The 17,854-nt window shown below is 37.3% G+C and overlaps 2 protein-coding genes across 5 annotated transcripts in view; both read right to left on the reverse strand.

The window, feature by feature from the left end:
* Positions 1–4,926, reverse strand: part of LOC105269855 (uncharacterized) — a 5,952-nt gene extending 1,026 nt beyond the window's left edge. The window contains exons 1-7 of one of the 2 annotated variants that reach the window (XM_011310423.1): positions 4,798–4,926; positions 3,870–3,997; positions 1,915–2,013; positions 1,650–1,773; positions 1,345–1,475; positions 997–1,252; positions 542–860 (exon numbers count right to left, since the gene is read on the reverse strand). In XM_011310423.1, the coding sequence (XP_011308725.1) occupies positions 542–860; positions 997–1,252; positions 1,345–1,475; positions 1,650–1,773; positions 1,915–1,962 (878 nt within the window). In that variant the 5' untranslated portion in view covers positions 1,963–2,013; positions 3,870–3,997; positions 4,798–4,926. Of the gene's footprint in view, positions 1–541; positions 861–996; positions 1,253–1,344; positions 1,476–1,649; positions 1,774–1,914; positions 2,026–3,869; positions 3,998–4,797 lie in introns of both variants that reach the window. The other variant, XM_011310424.1, reaches the window with a different exon arrangement.
* A 4,106-nt stretch (positions 4,927–9,032) lies between these two features.
* Hs3st-A (Heparan sulfate 3-O sulfotransferase-A) overlaps positions 9,033–17,854 on the reverse strand; it is a 33,595-nt gene continuing 24,773 nt past the window's right edge. For all 3 annotated transcript variants that reach the window (XM_011310420.1, XM_011310422.1, XM_011310421.1), the window contains 3 exons: positions 16,443–16,538; positions 13,872–14,385; positions 9,033–13,374 (listed from right to left, as the gene is read on the reverse strand). In XM_011310420.1, coding sequence (XP_011308722.1) covers positions 12,781–13,374; positions 13,872–14,385; positions 16,443–16,538 — 1,204 coding nt within the window. In that variant the 3' untranslated portion in view covers positions 9,033–12,780. The remainder of the gene's footprint in view (positions 13,375–13,871; positions 14,386–16,442; positions 16,539–17,854) is intronic.

Below are 17,854 nucleotides of genomic sequence, written 5' to 3' on the forward strand. Positions count from 1 at the left end.
ATGACGTCACTTCCGGTCACGTGACCAAAATTTTTGATGACGTCACTTCCGGTCACGTGACCGAATGTTTTTATGACGTCACTTCCGGTCACGTGACTTCTTTTGCTGATGACGTCACATCCGGTCACGTGACTTCTTTTGCTGATGACGTCACATCCGGTCACGTGACCGATTTTTTTATGACGTCACTTCCGGTCACGTGACTTCTTTTGCTGATGACGTCACATCCGGTCACGTGACCGAATTTTTGATGACGTCACTTTCGGTCACGTGACTTCTTTTGCTGATGACGTCACATCTGGTCACGTGACCGATTTTTTTTATGACGTCACTTCCGGTCACGTGACCGATTTTTTTATGACGTCACTTCTGGTCACGTGACCGATTTTTTTTATGACGTCACAAATCAGGAAACCCCCGGGTAATTAAAAAATTTTAGTCTTCTAAATTCCATAACTTCACCATAATTTAACCTTTATTACATATAAATTGATAAATCTTCAAAAAAAAAAATAAAATAATATAACAATCGATAACTTACGGACAAGTGCATATATCCATTGGGCAATGAGGTGGATACCTCAAACAATTGGTCTGACACCAATTATCCATACCAGGTATAAATCTGTACTGATTATGTGGTACACACAGCTGCGATCTGATAATAAGCGGTACAACCTGATTCTCCAATCTGTAATCCTGATAGTAAAGAACAAACGGATTGTCCTGCTGATGAACAAATGCAGGTGGTACAGCGCCAGTGCTGGTGACAATATTAACATCGGCGCAATTTCTGAAGGTCTCGGGTCTGCCACAACCAACGGCTTCAGTCCCATTGGCACATGTGCCCCACATATTTCCTGAAATAAAAAAAATAAAAGATAAATATAAAAAAAATGTCCATTCGATTGTTGCACTTTTGTAGCCTTGTACTTTCACTAATTTGCAAGTGGTTATTTGGGGCTTTTCGTTGGGGCGGGGTATATTGAAATTTACCTGTATAATAATTCCACTGAATTACGCATTGAGAGCAGGTGAGGTAATTCGGTAATGCGACTCTGTACCGAAAAACAGCTTTTTTATCACTGTCCTCTGGTATTACGAATTTCACTTCTTGCGTACCAGCAAGGTACAGTGGATAATTGGTGAAGCAGTCTTGAGTCGCTGGAAGCCTTGGATTGTTGTTGGGGCAAAGGTACAACTCGAAGTGGCCTTGATGATTAGCTGTCAATTCAATCTCAATGTCTATCTCCTAAAAAAGGGCCAGTTCGTCTTTAGTTACACAAATAATACCAATAATGAATAAGACACGTCAATAATTCGAGGAACTCAAAAAACAATTACCTGTCCTGCAGTGTAATGTCTCGTAATGGTGCCCTTAGCGAATTCTCCACCGGCTTCATGAGGTCTTGGTTCTTTCAAATGATAAGCATCACCGCATATTCCACATTGGCCTTCATTCTGCACCCACTGAACTATAAAAAAATATCACAAAATCTCGCTTTACGATACCTCATTAAGTTACGAAAATTAGCTTCACCCCATCCCCGAATCCATCAGTACGTCAATATCACATGCAATTTTATTTCCCAGTTAACCCTCATTATTCTCATTTCTGTTTATTTTTTATTATTATTTTTTTTACTCACCGGCATAGCCGCCGCAGAACAGCTCGTTGTCGTTGTAATTCACTGGATTTGGAAAGCCAAATCGCCACATGCTATTTCTAGCTGGAGGATCCATGAGACGTCCATGACTCGTTACCTCAATCACCTGTATTTATTTTAAAAATAAAATCTCAATACAATCCACAACACTGGAAAATTCGATTTTTCAAACTGCACCACTTCCCTGATTTTTTTTCAGAGAGACAATAATTTTTTTATGAATACAAAAAATGTTGGAAATTCTCACCTGTAGAATTAAGTAAATCCACCCGGACAAGATCCATCCTCGCTTCATGACTTCGGACCATAGACTGCCTCCGAAAATATTTCGTCGATGTTATAAATCCTAGCAAGACGACTGAATGATTTTATCTGATTTATTAATCCATCGGGTGGTGTCATAAATTATAATAAATTATAAATTATAATACCATTAGAAAGACCACCACTGGAATTTTTATTCGAGACATATAAAATAATTAACAAAGCGATGAAATGAAATTACACCAATTTACAATTTTTTGTAATCACCGGTTTATCCCGAAAGCCATCGATCTCCGGTGAAATCGTCAAATAACATTTTTTGAGCTAATGAAATTTCAAAAAAAAAATGTCTTTTGACGTTTCCTCCTAAAATCAATAGTTGCCCTAGATCAATCGATAATTACCCGAACTGTTTCATTCTCACTTCATCACTTCGTTTCGAGCCCGAGAATTTGCGCTATTTTCTTCCCAATTACTCCATTCCCAATGAAAAATATTTTTCACCCCGATTCAATTCTTTTACATAATTGATTGCGTGGTTTGGTAACAGTTGTGCCTTGACACTCGGTACGTGATCGAGAGAACAAGAGAATTGCAGAATAGAAATATGTGATCCCCATGCGAAAAGCGAAAAAAAAAAATAAAAACCATTGAGAGAGAAATTGTTATTCTTCTATTTCACGGAATGTGAAGTGCCTATTGATTACCACGAGTGTTCGATCACGACTAGATTTCCCCGAAATAGTATTTTCAAAGATTCACACTGGAATACCAATTCTAATTTACACATCATCCTCTTAACTCCCACTGATTTATTTACGATCGGGTGGTCCGGTTTTTTTTTCTCCCAAGCAGCATTAGCATTCATGAATTTTTTTTACTCGCATCCACCATCGAATAAGGATGAGAAATCATTTAAATCTCGTTCACCTTCGCCGAGGTATTGAACCCCGGAGAAAATTCAGAGATCAATAGCACAAAATGTTTAGCTAAAAGGATAAAATAAAAAAAAAGTCCATTCTCCTTTGGTTTTTACAAGAGAATTTTACAACTTTTGCTCCACAGGTGATGAAAGATGAAAGGAAAATTCAAGGTGTGGAAAATATTCATGAGCTGGTTTTTTTTTTCTTCTCCGTTTTAAAATGAATTTTGTTGTGACGTTAAAATCATTTTTAATGTGTTTTTCGGCCTCATTAAATAATCAGGACGACGGATAAGAGTTAAGAGGTGGTTTAAGAGGCGTTTGGTAACGGTAAAGACTCAATGGAATAAGGGATACTTTTTTTTTCTCTCTTTAAGAGCGAGAGTACGTACATCATGCGTGTCAGAGAAACCGGACTCCATCGGCCACAAATTATTATTAAAATTTCAAGCACCCTTTCAACTCCCTTTCCATTTTTCCACTCATTCCTCAACCTCTAGGACATTTTTGGAGATCAATGGCCACCGATTTCCACGAATTTCCAGATTTTTCCGGATTTTTCTAATCAACGAAATGATAATTGCCTCAAATTTTCAGAGCTCCACTTTTTTCGAGTCTTTTTACCCAATATCTCCGGATTGAGGGAAAATATCGATATTTTTGTATAAACATTTTTCAAAGAAAAATATGAGATCTACAAAAAAGGTGATTATGAGAAAATCGCCATTTTCCTTCGATTCCGAGATATTCCCTTAGAACGGGAAGCGTGGAAAATGGACTTCTTTTTTTATCGTGTCAGATTAATTGAGTAATTCATGTAAATTCGTAGAAATTGTGCAATACGAATCGAATGACAACAAATACAGCCATGTGGCTATCAATAAAAAAAAATATGTAAACCAGAGTGAATAAAACAAACGGACTGAAGGGATTTAAAAAATTTTCGATCGCGAGTTGCACATTTTCTACTGAATATTCCTCTAATAACGGTACATTCAAGTAAAAAAAATACTTACCAGGCACGTGACAATGGTTCCAAGTCCCTTGAAAGGTCCGGTAATAAATGAGGAAGACGTACGTGTTTTCTGTGTCCGGTCGAAGGCGCGGGAACTTCCGAACTGTTTCTCGTGTCGATTGGCCACAGCTGCAGTAGCGAGTGGTTCCCCCGAAAAAAAAACAAAAAAAAGAATGAAAAAGAATAAAAAAAATTTGAATGGTTCCACAGTGTGAGGTCAAGCTTGGATCGAACGGGTTATGCCCATTTATATTGGAAAAAATGGGGAATCTATATTTTTTCGGCGATTTTTCCGTCCATTTTACGCCTACAGAGATTTTAATTTTTTTTTATCCACCCCCTCACCCCCACTCTCCCCAATTTTATTTTTTTTTGGGAAAGGGAATTGCTGAGAAATACGATTGAATGGGTTTTTTTTTTTTTTTTCGTTGAGGTGACGCGAAGGGGACACCAGAGAATACTGAAGAGGTGACGAAGACGTGAGCGAATATTTCTGCCCAGAAATAGGAATTTTCAGTTTTTTTTTATTTTCAAAGCAAGATTTTTTTTTCCGAGCATCAATTGAAATGATCCCGCATTCTCATCCGATTAAAGACAATGTTTTTTTGATTTTCAGAGGAAATTGGGAAACGAAAATTTAGTGCACAAAAATTTGTTCAGGAGCTGCTCTAGAAAATATAACGCAAAATCAAACATTTCATAAATAAGTGTTTTTAAAAAGAAATTTCCGACATTACCACCCGTCGGTAAGGTAGGTAACTACAGGTGATAATTTGTCGACCGGGATAATTTTTTGGCCGGGTCCTATTTTTCCAAGATTTTTTTTTATTCATTTAGATCTGTTCGGGGTTTTAAAATCGATTCAGAGGATGAAAAGTGTTTGAGGCGTTTATTTGATGGGGGAGATCTTAATGAATTTTTATAAATACCTGCGCATGCGTTGAATCCCATCGTGCGATAGCCGGTCAATCGAAAATGGTGCCTGGTGCAGCAAAAAGATGAAAGAATTCCTGAAAATTTCCCGTCCCAAAACCCTCGATTCTCCACTCCTCCAAAATCAACACTCAAAAAAAGAAAAAAAAACATTTCCATCCACTCTGAAAGAAAAATTCCCATCGATAACGAATTAAATTTTTCAATAAACAAAAATAATTATCGAAACAGAAAAAAATTTCCAACTCAAAAAATAAACATTAATTAAAAAAATCAACAAAACCATCAAAACATGAAATTTTTGTCAATATTAAATAAACAATCGGACTATAAACAAACGCATAATAATTCAAGAAGAGAATTCTCCGATTGACGAGAGCAAAATTAATTAATCGGATAGTGAGTAATTGAAGTGAAACAATTTATTCCGGTGTTCAAAGATTCATTCCTGTATTTATCACCCAATGAATTATTTCCTCATTAATTTTTAAATAAACCACATGACATTAACCCTCGGACACGCGATCAGATGTATTGTCCATCGATCACAATGTTTTCCTCGATATCCTGTTTTATTAATAATTTTACTCTCCAAACAACCGGACCAATTACCCGACTACTACGCAAACCGAAAAATAATGATAACAAAGATAACGACGATAATTATTTACGTGCGGTACAACGGGAATCGTAATTATCCGCGTTAAAGTAATTGCGAGACCAAAAAAAAAATCACGATCAATGGATTAAAAATTTCCGTTTGACAGAAAAGATCGGAAAGATCAGAATTTTTTTTTTTTCCACTTAAACATTGTCACTCAGTATTTTATTTACAACTGACTATTTCCCTGATATTAATAATGGCCGGTGTCCCCTGAGAACGCGTGGGAAAATAAATTCTCTCGTTATTTATTTTCGATTACCAGTGAAATCTCCGGGGACCGGTGTAACGAGGCAATTTGGAATTGTTGTAATTTGATTATCAACAAATTCATGTCACATGTTAATTTGCAAATGCATGCATATTCCCGTTTCGTTAATAAAATAAAAAAATAAAAATATAATAAAATATATAATAATAATAAAATAAATAAAAATAGAATTTCGTTCGAAAAATTTTTTTCAACAAATTCTTCAGAAATATTTAGACTGATCAATTTTTTATAACGGTATAAACTCAATAAACAATGAGTTTTGAATGAGGCTTTTAGATTTTCTACAACTAGACAACAACTCAATGTGAATTTACTGACCTATCCATCAAAGCCACTGACATTCCACCCCAGCTCCCGAAATCTCCACCTGATATTTTCTCTTATATTCATTTTAATATAGTTGAACATGATTTCTCACGAGTCTGCGCTAGTTATATCGATTGCGTCGTGTCGTCCTCTCAAGTGAGAGCGTGACACACGCGAGACACGATAGGGACCCCACAAAAAAAAAAAGTAAAAATAAAATGAGCGAGGGAGAGTAAAAAAGAATGAAGAGGGGAAACGGGAAACAAGAGAGTCAAGTGGATTTTCGCATACCCTGATTTCTATCTCAATTTTATACCCGGAGAAAAATAAATTGATCAGGTGAAAATAAATCTGCATCGAAAGCTAAATATACGCAATATACATCAATGTATAAATAAATATATAAAAAGTTGGAAAAAAAATTTCATCAAGAACATAAATGATGAAAAATAAACGGAAATAAAAACGGGCGAGAATAAAAAAAGAAATAGAGAAATGAGTGACTGAAAGGTCAAAAATGCTCATAAGAGAAACAATTTTTCTTCCTCAAATAATTTTTTTATTTATAATTCTCTCATTTCGTCCATTTTTTTTCTGTTTTTTTTTTCGTCTTCGAATCACAACTTTTTTCACATCTGACATTTCCCTAAATTTGTAATTAAAATAATCCAAACCGTATTATATTTATCAATACAAACGGGAATCTCTCGACAATACTTAAAATGCGATAAAAACTGTACGGGAATTACAGGATTAAAGTCAGCCACATTTTACGGCGTATCGTCCATTGCTTTTCATATCCTCTACATTTTTTTTTATTATTCTATTTGGATTATTCAAGAGCAAAGTTTAAAAAGCGATTTTAACTCTTTTATCTTTCACTTGGTATTTCGCGTAAGTTACACATATATCTCGATAAATTTTAGTGAATTTCTGATGAATAATTCATTTAATCGTTTGAATACAAAAATAATAAAAATCCAATTGATAAATTTGCATTTTTACTTATCATTTTTTGTTACTTTTGTATTTTTGTTTTGTCGTTTTATGATCATCTGGAGGAGTAAATCAGCAAAAATTATTAATAATTTTGAATGAATTGAATGGGACTAGAGAGCCTATGCTTAAAATACTGTCTGTTCCATACCCCGATATGTATTCTCCTCATATTTCAATTTATCTTTACAATATAATTTTAATAAAACTTCCACTTCTTTAATATGTTCTTGTATATATATAATATATATAATATATGAAATATCTATTTATACGGTAAAAGTGTAATAAATTATTAATATCGTTTTTTTTTCATTCATATGCACTTTCTTCGTTTTTCATATACTTACTTCATTGTTTTATTATTTTTTTAATGAATTTTTTCAGTTGAGGGATTATTCGAATATTCCCATCAACAGCAAAAATTCCAATTTTCCCCATCGAATTATTCTTAATGATATGTATTGAACTATTAAACGTTTGATGCCACTTGACTAACCCTAGATGCGTAAAATTATTTCCTATAAAAACCATTAAAATTGCCCCCAAACATTGTAATTATCAACTCGTGTAAAAAAACCATTTTTCACTGTACATTATATTTTATGAGTTTATGATTAAAGAACTCCATGTCCGTGGGACATTAATACCGATGCGATGAGATATTAAACATCTGAATTATTCATGATTAAAATTTTCTAAGAGGTGCGACGAAGGGCAATTACATCGCACAATTTTAAATTCACCATTTTTGGAATTTTTTTTTTAACACTGAGTGTACTCTAAAGCATCGCAAAAGCAGTTCAATTTCAAATATATCAATGAAAAATGATACTTGATTAATTATTCATGAGGGCTCGGGATGAAAAAAAACTACCGGAATGCGACGAGTTCTCAGCCAAAAAAAAAAATGGAAATATCTGCAGAATGGCTCCGAAAAATGTTCAGTTTAGAGGAACAGGATAAAATCACTTCCAGATCATTTGAATAAGATAATTCATTGTAATAATCATTTAAAAATCCGAGGTGAGAGCACCGCCATCTTGGAAACCCCTCGCCAGATGGCGGGAGTATCCAGGAAAATGGCAGCGCTGATATTTTTCAACCACCTCGCATTTTTGAAAATTTATTAAAATTTCTCATCCTTTTCAAATTGCCACCAATTCGTTGAATCCTGTTTTTAAAAAATGAATAAATTTCCTGTTCATTTCTGAGAATTCATTACCCAAAATTCCGTGTTCCAGTAATTTTTTTTTTGCTTTCGAGAGCCTCAAATATCTTCCATCACACCTGAATAATCCGCCATTTTAAGATAGGAATATTCACAGGTATATCTTTGGCTCTGATCACGATTTTCCAACATTTAATTTAATAATCATTAAAATGATATGTTTTTTTGGTGTCACATCTCGAATACGAGACGTATCAGTGACAAAAATGTATAACCTTAAAGTACTCTAGTAAATAATTTTATCTTTCACCTTAGTCAGGCAATTCTTGATATGTATCGTTACTTTCTTTTTAGCATGGCGTTTTTCTCCAATCTTAACCCACTTTTCTTATTTAATTACTTACGAATAATTATTACCATTTAATTACACCTAGAAGACCTTAGATTACACGAATAAAATCATTCAATCGCGTCCACTCACACCCTCTCAATCATAGGACCCACTTCCATAGACTTTCCTGAATGATTATTTTGATGGTGCTCACAATAATTTTAAATCCAAAAATCTCCCTTTCAAAACTACCAACGGATAGGTGCAATCATCATTCAGATCTATCCCATTATTCATGGAAATAATTAACCAAGTGAATTAATAAACAATCAATCCCTTTGAGTCCTAACAGATAAGTGACACCGAGCAATCGTGAAGAAAACCACGCGAGTCAAGTGAAATATAAAAGAAAGGAATTTTGATTTCCCCTCTCTCACTTTCACAACTCGGAAATTAAAATCTCTAGTGTACTGAATATACACCGGGCATTACCTCATCCTTTCCACAGGGTAAAAAAAAGGGGGAGAAAAACGAAAAAAAACCTAAGAGTCAAGAAATTTCACTCTTTTCACCCTCTCCGGACTCGTGATTGTCGCCGGCGGCATCGCACGCTAAATAAATCAGTTGGTGTTCTCGTGGGACACCAGAACAGACACTGTATACATACAGGTAGAACCCCCCTATTTTCACCCCTTTCCAACCCCCTATTTTTCTTTCTTCTACCTCTGAGTTGTTCCGAGGAAACTTCAACCCTCTGGGTTTTCTTTGGTGATTTTATTCCTCTCCATCCCACCCGTTTTTTTTTTTATTTTCACCCGTACAAGAATGTTCAAGACTGAAATGTAAAAATATCAGCAGCACAAAACAAGGGAAATAAATATTCCACTTTGTGATATGATTTTTCACCCCAATCCCTTGATTTTTACCAATTTTTGATACCACGTTTTCTGTATTCGTTTACACTTTGTTTTGTCGTTAGCATTCCAATCATTCATTCATTTTTTGTTTCACTTTTTCGATGATTTATTCTGCTTTATGCGCGGGTTGAATGCATCGAAGGGGTTTCCGTGTTTTATTTGGTGCTGAGGCTACACGCAATTTGATTTATGAATCATGATGGGGGAGGAATTATGGCGCCCGGAGGCGTCTCGGTTGTTGGAAAATTTTGACCGAACTAGGGGATGTCAATTTTTAGGAGGTGAATGGTGTCAATCATTGAGTAAAGATCAAAAATTTTGAAGATCATTGATTTGATCGATGAAGTGATAAAATGTCACGAAAACATGAAATTTACTCGATTTTCCCCCAAAATGAACATGTGAACATGTAAAATCTCCGGTGCTACCGAATTTTCAGGCATTTTGAATATTGGAGATGATTGCTGTTGAAGATTTCTCGTATATTTTCACACCCACATCTCCGAGAATAAAAATAAAAAGCGTTAATGAAAAGAAAATTGAAAAAATGGGATTACCAAGCGGTGGAGGTAAATGTAAAATAAATTCCCAGGATTTTTTTTTTTCATCATCGTCCTATCCCCCAGTATTAACGGTACTTTCCTGGACTTTAAGATTATGTAATTTGTCTGGGTGTGTATATAAATACGAGGCCAGAAGGTAGAGATATTGCCATAGTTTTGCAAGACGCTTCGCTGGCAGTGTTGGATAAAGAAAAGGAGGTTGCCTCGGTTGAAGCGCAAAGAATAGAAATAAGAAAAAAACAACCATCCAAGAATAATGGAAATAAAAAGAGATGGAAATAAAAAAGACAGTGAAAAGGGGGATGGTGGGAGGGCGGTTGGGGAAGGAGGGTGAAAAAAGAGAAGTGTGGCGAAGAGGCGAAGATGCACGCGAGGTGAACACCACCAAGAAGGGAGGCAAAAGATATATACAAAAGAAACGAAGAAGAATGGGCTATGATGCGATAGTATGCCAGGTAGATGCTAGCAGGTCGTTTGTACAATCCCCTTTTTCTTCTTTAACATTAAATTTTAATGCTCTAGATTAGATAGAATTAATGAATCCGAATGAACCAAATAAAAAGGTCCAAAGAGGTAAAAATACTCGGTCAAAAATCAATCGATCTTCTCTAACGAGTGAAGCACAATTCCACCCCCAATTTGCCTGACTAATTGATCTAATCTCGTCACCGGAAATAAATTGTCCAAAATCAATAAAATACGAGCTTTGACATTTCCAAATTAATACATATCAGCCCCTGCCTCGAGATATGAAAGAAGACAAGCGATACGCGACAAGATAAATTCGTCACTGTTAACAAGCGTCGACGTAAAAATCGATATTACAATGTCCAAACAGTTCGTCATAGTCCCGAGAAATAACTTTGGTCCTATGTCGAGTTGAATTGTGACTCTGGTGGGTCATGTGTGTTGGAGAAAGAGGGATAGGTGAATTGTGGCACAAGTGATGAACGTCAAAAGCTCAAGGGGGCACCCAACAGTATATCATAGATATCGAAATGAGTTGAATGAAATATAGGATATACCCGGGGTATTCTCAATCTGGAATAATTCCGGATGCTCTGTCACATTACCGATCATCATAATTTTTAGCCCAGTGATTAATGACCAACTCAATTCAACCTGATTATGGAAAGATAATGAATTAAATTGAAGAGAGAGAGGGATTTCCGGTGTATCCCGAGGTGATTTATATATAGTATATCACCAGCCTACGGTTATATATCAAACTATTGATTATCCGGGCGAATTGACGAGATAATGAAACCCTCATCGAGTCTAACACCGAGACAAAAAGATTTTAATCCCTCAATCTACACCTAAACTAATTAAATAATAATATCGAGGAGCACTTCAGACTGATGTGGGGTAACCACATGTTCACACATCTACAGTTTACCAAAGTGCCGAGTGGTTTCACTATAACAGGTACAGGGGATAAAAGCCGAGAGTGCATCGGCGTGTTCATGGGATTAGAGAAAAGAGAGGTAAAAATTCCGAATGGGAGTCAGAGGGTTGAAATCAACTTGATGAGGGTGAAACGCCTAGAGCAGCCATGATGGATGGCCCAGTCGAGATTGGCTCATTCATTTTTTATCGACCTAATTCCGTGGGGGTGAAAAAAATATTGATGATGCACCTTTAATTAATGGACAAGGTCTTGGTGGAATGTATAATAGATGAGAAACGATCAGCGTTTGACAAGATACCCGAGCACTGGATAACTAAATCCCACAGCCCAAGATCAAATACAGACTTACCCCCCCGGATACGATTCGTGAGATTACAACGGCGTTAGTAACGTTGAAATAACAGTATATATTCAAGTCTGTCTCTGAAGGGTTCAAGTATACATGTAAATTTTGGGAAATTGTTACGGATTCAGCCCAGGGGTTTCTCGTTAATTCATTTGTTGAGTGAAACCCCTTCGAGGTTAACATTTTGGATACAGAATATCATCGAAAATTCATTCATGAAGAGTATATGCATTCAATTGACGCATTTGAATGTGAAAGACATTTTTGAAAAATATGAATAGCTAAGATCTTGACTTGTAATAGCATCAGAAACGATTGGTTTATCAGAAAATATTGCCTTGGATTGGCTTTGACGACTTTTCAAGGTTAGAAGTAATTAACGATACCGCGCCTTTGTTGAAGGTGTTACTTGTCAAGTATGATAAATAAAGCAACGTAAATCTTTGATCACGTGACAAATGAAATCCTTCAACACACCAGAGTTTGTTTGCAAACCCCCTAGTGTAGTCAGTAACAGAGGCGTCAAGCTCACTCCTTTGTGTACAGAATTTGTCGACACGTATCTATCAAACGGTGGGCAGTGCCCATCGATAGTTAGACACGGAAGATGTTTGACGAGCAGTGGTCAACGAGAATTTCACCCTCACTAGCCAGTTGACACACAATCGATGAGCTCTTTACTCCCGACGAGCACGAATTGGTGTCAATGGCCCATTACGGTGAAACTACCCAATAATGAATTGACTGGCTAAATGAGAAATAAATGATGATGATGAGAAAAAAAAAAGTCAACGAAATGCGCCAATAAAATGCTCAACCTTTCTCTCAGTCACACGATTCAAAAGAAGAAAACATCAATCAACGATATATAACAACTTCCAATGTGGACTTTATAAAAATATTAAATCTCTTAATATCCAACTATTAACCCTATGATATGTATCAGTTGCTATCGAGTCAAGGACCAATGTGATCCACCAGCCTCCATCTCTCAATCATAACTCTACTCCTCTGGCCACCCAAGATCCTCACCAACTAGCTCATAGAACCTCTGATTATGCTCATTGAAGAATTTTCTCAATTTGGTAACAACAATTGGACTAACACGCGGATGTCTCCTGCCTTTGCTCTCTCTGAGACACTTTTCTGATGTTTCATTTCTCAGACAGTAGAAACCCTTGGTATGATTGAAATAAAAATTGTGCCTACCAATTTTTGGCTCAATACCGAGAAAATTCTCAATTCTACGTAGCTGCGGTACAGGATCCTCAATCAACTGATCACCATTAACAACAAGTATTTGCTCGCGTGAAAATACTTCTAACCATCGATGCATGTAATTATGATAAAGTGATATTGCTATTGGACGATATGACTCATTGATAGTGCCATCAGGACGTATGACAAGTTCCTCGAAACTACGTTGCGGTTGTGATGGTGGCTTTTGACTACCCTCAACTGTCGTTGTTGCTGTTGATGCTGCTGCCGCAGCGTGTGTACGCAGCTGGGTATAGTCTGATATCGCACGTGTCACTGGTTCACGTACGATCAGCAGTAGTTTGACACTTGAATTCATCGCACGAATACGCTCCGGTACCTTTTTTTTTATTTTTATATAAAGGAAGGATACGTTTTCAGTTTGAATTTGGCAACTACGTGATTTGAACGCGGAATGATGACGTGATTCTGACGGGTGATATCAAACGGAAGCGCATTTGAGTGACCAATTTCATGAACTTCTTCATCATTGATAAGGAATTCATGCTTTTCCCTCAAAAAAACCCGGCTGATTTGTCATTTTCAATGATTCATTAATTGTGAATTGTTAAGTGTGCCGAGTGTAAGCGTCGAATTATTAGAAATTAAATTGTTTCTAAAAGCTGTCGATGATGTGAAATGAAGAAATTAAAAAGCGATTATCTAAGACTGCCCAGTATGATTGACGATAAAAAAAATTGCGTCGGATAATTGTTGAGTTAAAATAGTCTTCTGTGATGAATTTTCTATCGAATGGAGTGTGCGAAAGAGACTTGCTCCCCGGAATATACGAAACATTAAAATTAATTGTTGAATAGCCATTTTTCATTGACTCACCTCTGGTGTAACGAAGTAACTCGGGCTCTTCTCGATGGTTAGCTGTCCTTTGAAAGAGTACGGCATTTTTTTCCTGTACCACTCAAGCCCTTTCTCATAATTATCATCACGATCAAAGAAATGCACTTCACCAGCTGCTTTTTGTATCTGCGGATGGAGGAACAGCATCTCTAGAAGTGCTCGTGTACCACATTTACGTACACCAACGATAATAGCTTGTGGTAAATGGCGATTTGTACGTGAAAAATGTACTTTGTTTGTTATAACAATCGTTGGTAATTGTTGATGCTGATGATTATCAAGCTCATTACCAACATCATCCATACTTTCTATAACAGATGCTGCATGGATACTGTAGATTGCACTGTCATAGAGTATGTGAAATGTCAGGAAGAGTGATACTAGGGCAACTGATAGAAATGCAGCAGCCATTTTAGGACGTGACACACCGACAACCAAAATGCAGTCCGACGTGTCGCCCTCGGCCGGCCTCATGGCGGAGCGGGGCATCCACCTGCAATAAAAAATCATAAAATTCATTTTTTATCAACCAATCGTACTGATACATCAGCATGAATGATTAAATTGGGTTTTCCGGTTGTTTCGAATTTCACGCCCGGGGCGTATGGTGTGGGGCAAAAGTTGCACCACCAAATCTAGTGGACATTTCCTACTCCATAAATCAGGGGACAACTGATTTCAGTTGGATAGTTTCTGATATATTCATGGAACAAATTTTCTTACTGAAAGTTTATCCTATCACAACTCCGGTATTGATTAAGAGCCATAGCTTGTCTTTGCTCTTTGTGGATGAAACTTTTCCGAGAGAATTTTCATCCCTGCGTGAGACTTTTCAAGTTGTGAATTGTTAATGCACCCTATTTTCACCGGTGATATGATAGAAGCTATGTTAATTCGACTAAAACTACAACCGTATGATGAATTTTACATCTCGGGGAGACCGATGAAATCGCTTTGAATATTACAGCGGGGCTTTTAACCAGATAGAAACGCGGAAAGTACCGAATTGGAGTGAATTGTTAATGGAATATGTTGTCAGCGATTAGAATTCGTTAATTAGTATTGGGTGAAATACCGGATGCAAGATGGCGGTGTGGAGGTACTTTATGGATGGTACTTTAAAGTTGTTGAGAGAGTGTAGTACGATGAGGTGGGGAGGGGTTTATGGAGTGGATGCAAGTTGTATTCTAGAGTGAGCATAACAAGAGGGTCAGATGGATAGTAAGAAAGTTTGCATTGGGTGTCCTGGCAAGGAATCACTCAGTCCGCACATATTTCAAATGTACTGAAGTTGTTTGCAAATTGAGGGTAACGGAGGACCTTTCGAGTTCCCGCAAAATATTGTGATTCTGCATGTAGAATAGCGTATTTTTAGCTATTCATAAACCATGAATAGATAAATGCGACTAATGCAGCAGCAGTACGATGAAAAATAGAGGTTCTCCTGAAAGCTCTCAATAATGTGAAATGAAAATTCGGCATTGGAGAGGTTTTCGGTGTACACCACCAGATGTTTGTGTAGTGAACAATTGTTGCTTTGATAACTTGGGTAATGTGGATAAATATGTATATTTAAGAGGGTTAATATTCATTTTGACGGGTATACACCGCAGGCCAATAGAAAATTTAGTGCCAAGTATCTCCCTGACCGGCTTTTTGGCAGAGCACCAACTTTTTGTTCATCACGCCCCAATGAATATTCGTCTTTGAGAGCTCGTGGTTTTGTCGGTTCAACTTTCAACATCAAGACACGATCCCACTTCTTTTTTAACCTCTTTATTCCGGTAAAATGAGGAACAGAAGGGGTGAGGGGGATGGAAGAGGTAAAAAAGGAATCGAAGCCAATTGCAGGGGAAACCCAGAACGATTCGATCTCCACCCGAGCAATTTTATCCGGGGTAGGGGGAAAATCGTTTGGCATTTTTGCACCAAATGGTTTTAGATTTTTGAAACGATGGCAATTTTGTGGATAACCGGAAAGTAGCCTCATAGGGAAGACGGCAGAAAATTGTGAAAAAAAGAGGGAAAAAAATGAATTACCAGAAAATTATGTTTCGTGACCGGGAAACGTATCGAACTTTCTGAGCAATCCTATTTAAAAAGGAAATGGACATTTATATCGAATCGAAATCGAAATTCCCTCGAAATTATGGGGGAGGATAAAAAATAAAAAACAACTTCATGACTCTGACTAATATCTACACCGAGAAAAAGGAAAATTAAGCAACTTAGAACTGAGTGAGCTTGCTATCCTCGAGGTGAAATCGTGCCGTTTTGCGACCACGTATGCGGAAACTTTAATTAGTTAATTACAGCGGTGCCGAGCGGTGTATCTGTATTACGGTTTTCCGTCTACTACTGAGACTGTGGCCTTGGGGGTACGCTTGATTAGCAGATCCAAGTGTTTCTGTTCAACTATACAAGCCCGGGGATAATTATTAAATTCCATAGCACGAGACAATTATAAGAATTTCCTCACTAACTCGATTTCCCAGTACTTTCTGCAACATCCCATACATAATAACCCCAAATCATCAAAAAATTACTTACAAAACATCTATGGGGGATTTTGGAGACCACTCACGACGAGGCCGCGCCTTGTTGGGCATCTGATCACTTGAGCTTCCTTCACATTTTTTCTCGATTCTGCAAACAGACCACACAATTCCAATTACAGAACAAATAAAATTAATAATGACAATCTGGAAGACACCCGGTGAAATAAGACAATTAGAAAATTCTCATTTATATTTATCACGTAAAATCCATAGCCGAGGACAGACGTGCCGACACAAACTTCATTCGGAACTCGATTATCCACCCCCTCTTGTTCACCCCCCTGTGCCCGTCATCATCTCATGCCATTTCTCCACCTGATCTCACGACCCCTCCAGCCCCACCACCCCTTCCCAGAGTCACCGTCAAGGACGGCCTGAATAATACATTTAAACGAGCCACGAATAGCCAGACCGTGGTTTACATTTGGTATATACTCCACCTGTACTACAGCTAACCCTCCTCCCCTCCCACCACTACCTTAATTTCAGATTGAATTATGCAGCAAATCGATCCAAATATTCTAGGAGTGTTGAAGCGGTCTGGAGAGGGCGGGTGAGTTGGCTGAGTGAAGTTTAAACGAGAATGCATTATCCTATTTTGTAATCTCATGTGAAGGGTATGGTCAGACGGTGAACTCAGCCGTTATTGCATGGTAATTTCACTTCACTCAGAGGGTGGTAACGATACGACCGGATAACTCGAGGAGTTGGCAATATTCAAGTGGTGAGAAAGAAATAAAAAAGAAAAACTACAGCGTTAACTCGATCGGTTGAGAGAAGAAAAAAAAAAACCATCCACTTAATGACTTCAGGGTGATAGAAAGACCCATGTCCACATACCATCCCTCAGTGATCAAATTTCCAGAGGTCGTTTCATCTCCAAATCATTAATTCTCCAACTTGACATTTATGAACAATAAAATACGACAGATACAGCGTAAGAATTCCCTCCATCCAATTATTTTCCTTTCAAATACGTCAATACGATATGAAAAATGCACCACCAGAGACAATTCCTACTATTGCCCTCGTTATTTAAACTGATCACATCCACTTCCCTCAATTTGTCTTACATTTACCTCCGTTCAACCGCTATTCCCTTCAATTTTTTTTTTTCTTTTCAATCACCGCAACGGTCATTAAATAACCCAGTAATCACCCCTCTCCCTTCCCGTCAACTAACTATTCTCGAATCAAACTCATTCTATCCCCGAGGTAACCCTCGTATTAACGACCAAAACTCCCAAAGATCAGTTGGTATTCCCAAGTGGATAACGATCCTGAGGGTTTCACCGGATGGCCATGGATTCACTCCTCTCTTCTCCTCCTCTTCGTGAACCTCTACCTCCAATCCACCCCCCCCCACCCTTTCATCCCCACGGTTTCTCAATTGCCCCCTCTACA

The sequence above is a fragment of the Fopius arisanus genome, unplaced genomic scaffold (genome assembly GCF_000806365.1).
Source record: "Fopius arisanus strain USDA-PBARC FA_bdor unplaced genomic scaffold, ASM80636v1 scaffold00075, whole genome shotgun sequence".
NCBI lineage: Eukaryota > Metazoa > Arthropoda > Insecta > Hymenoptera > Braconidae > Fopius > Fopius arisanus.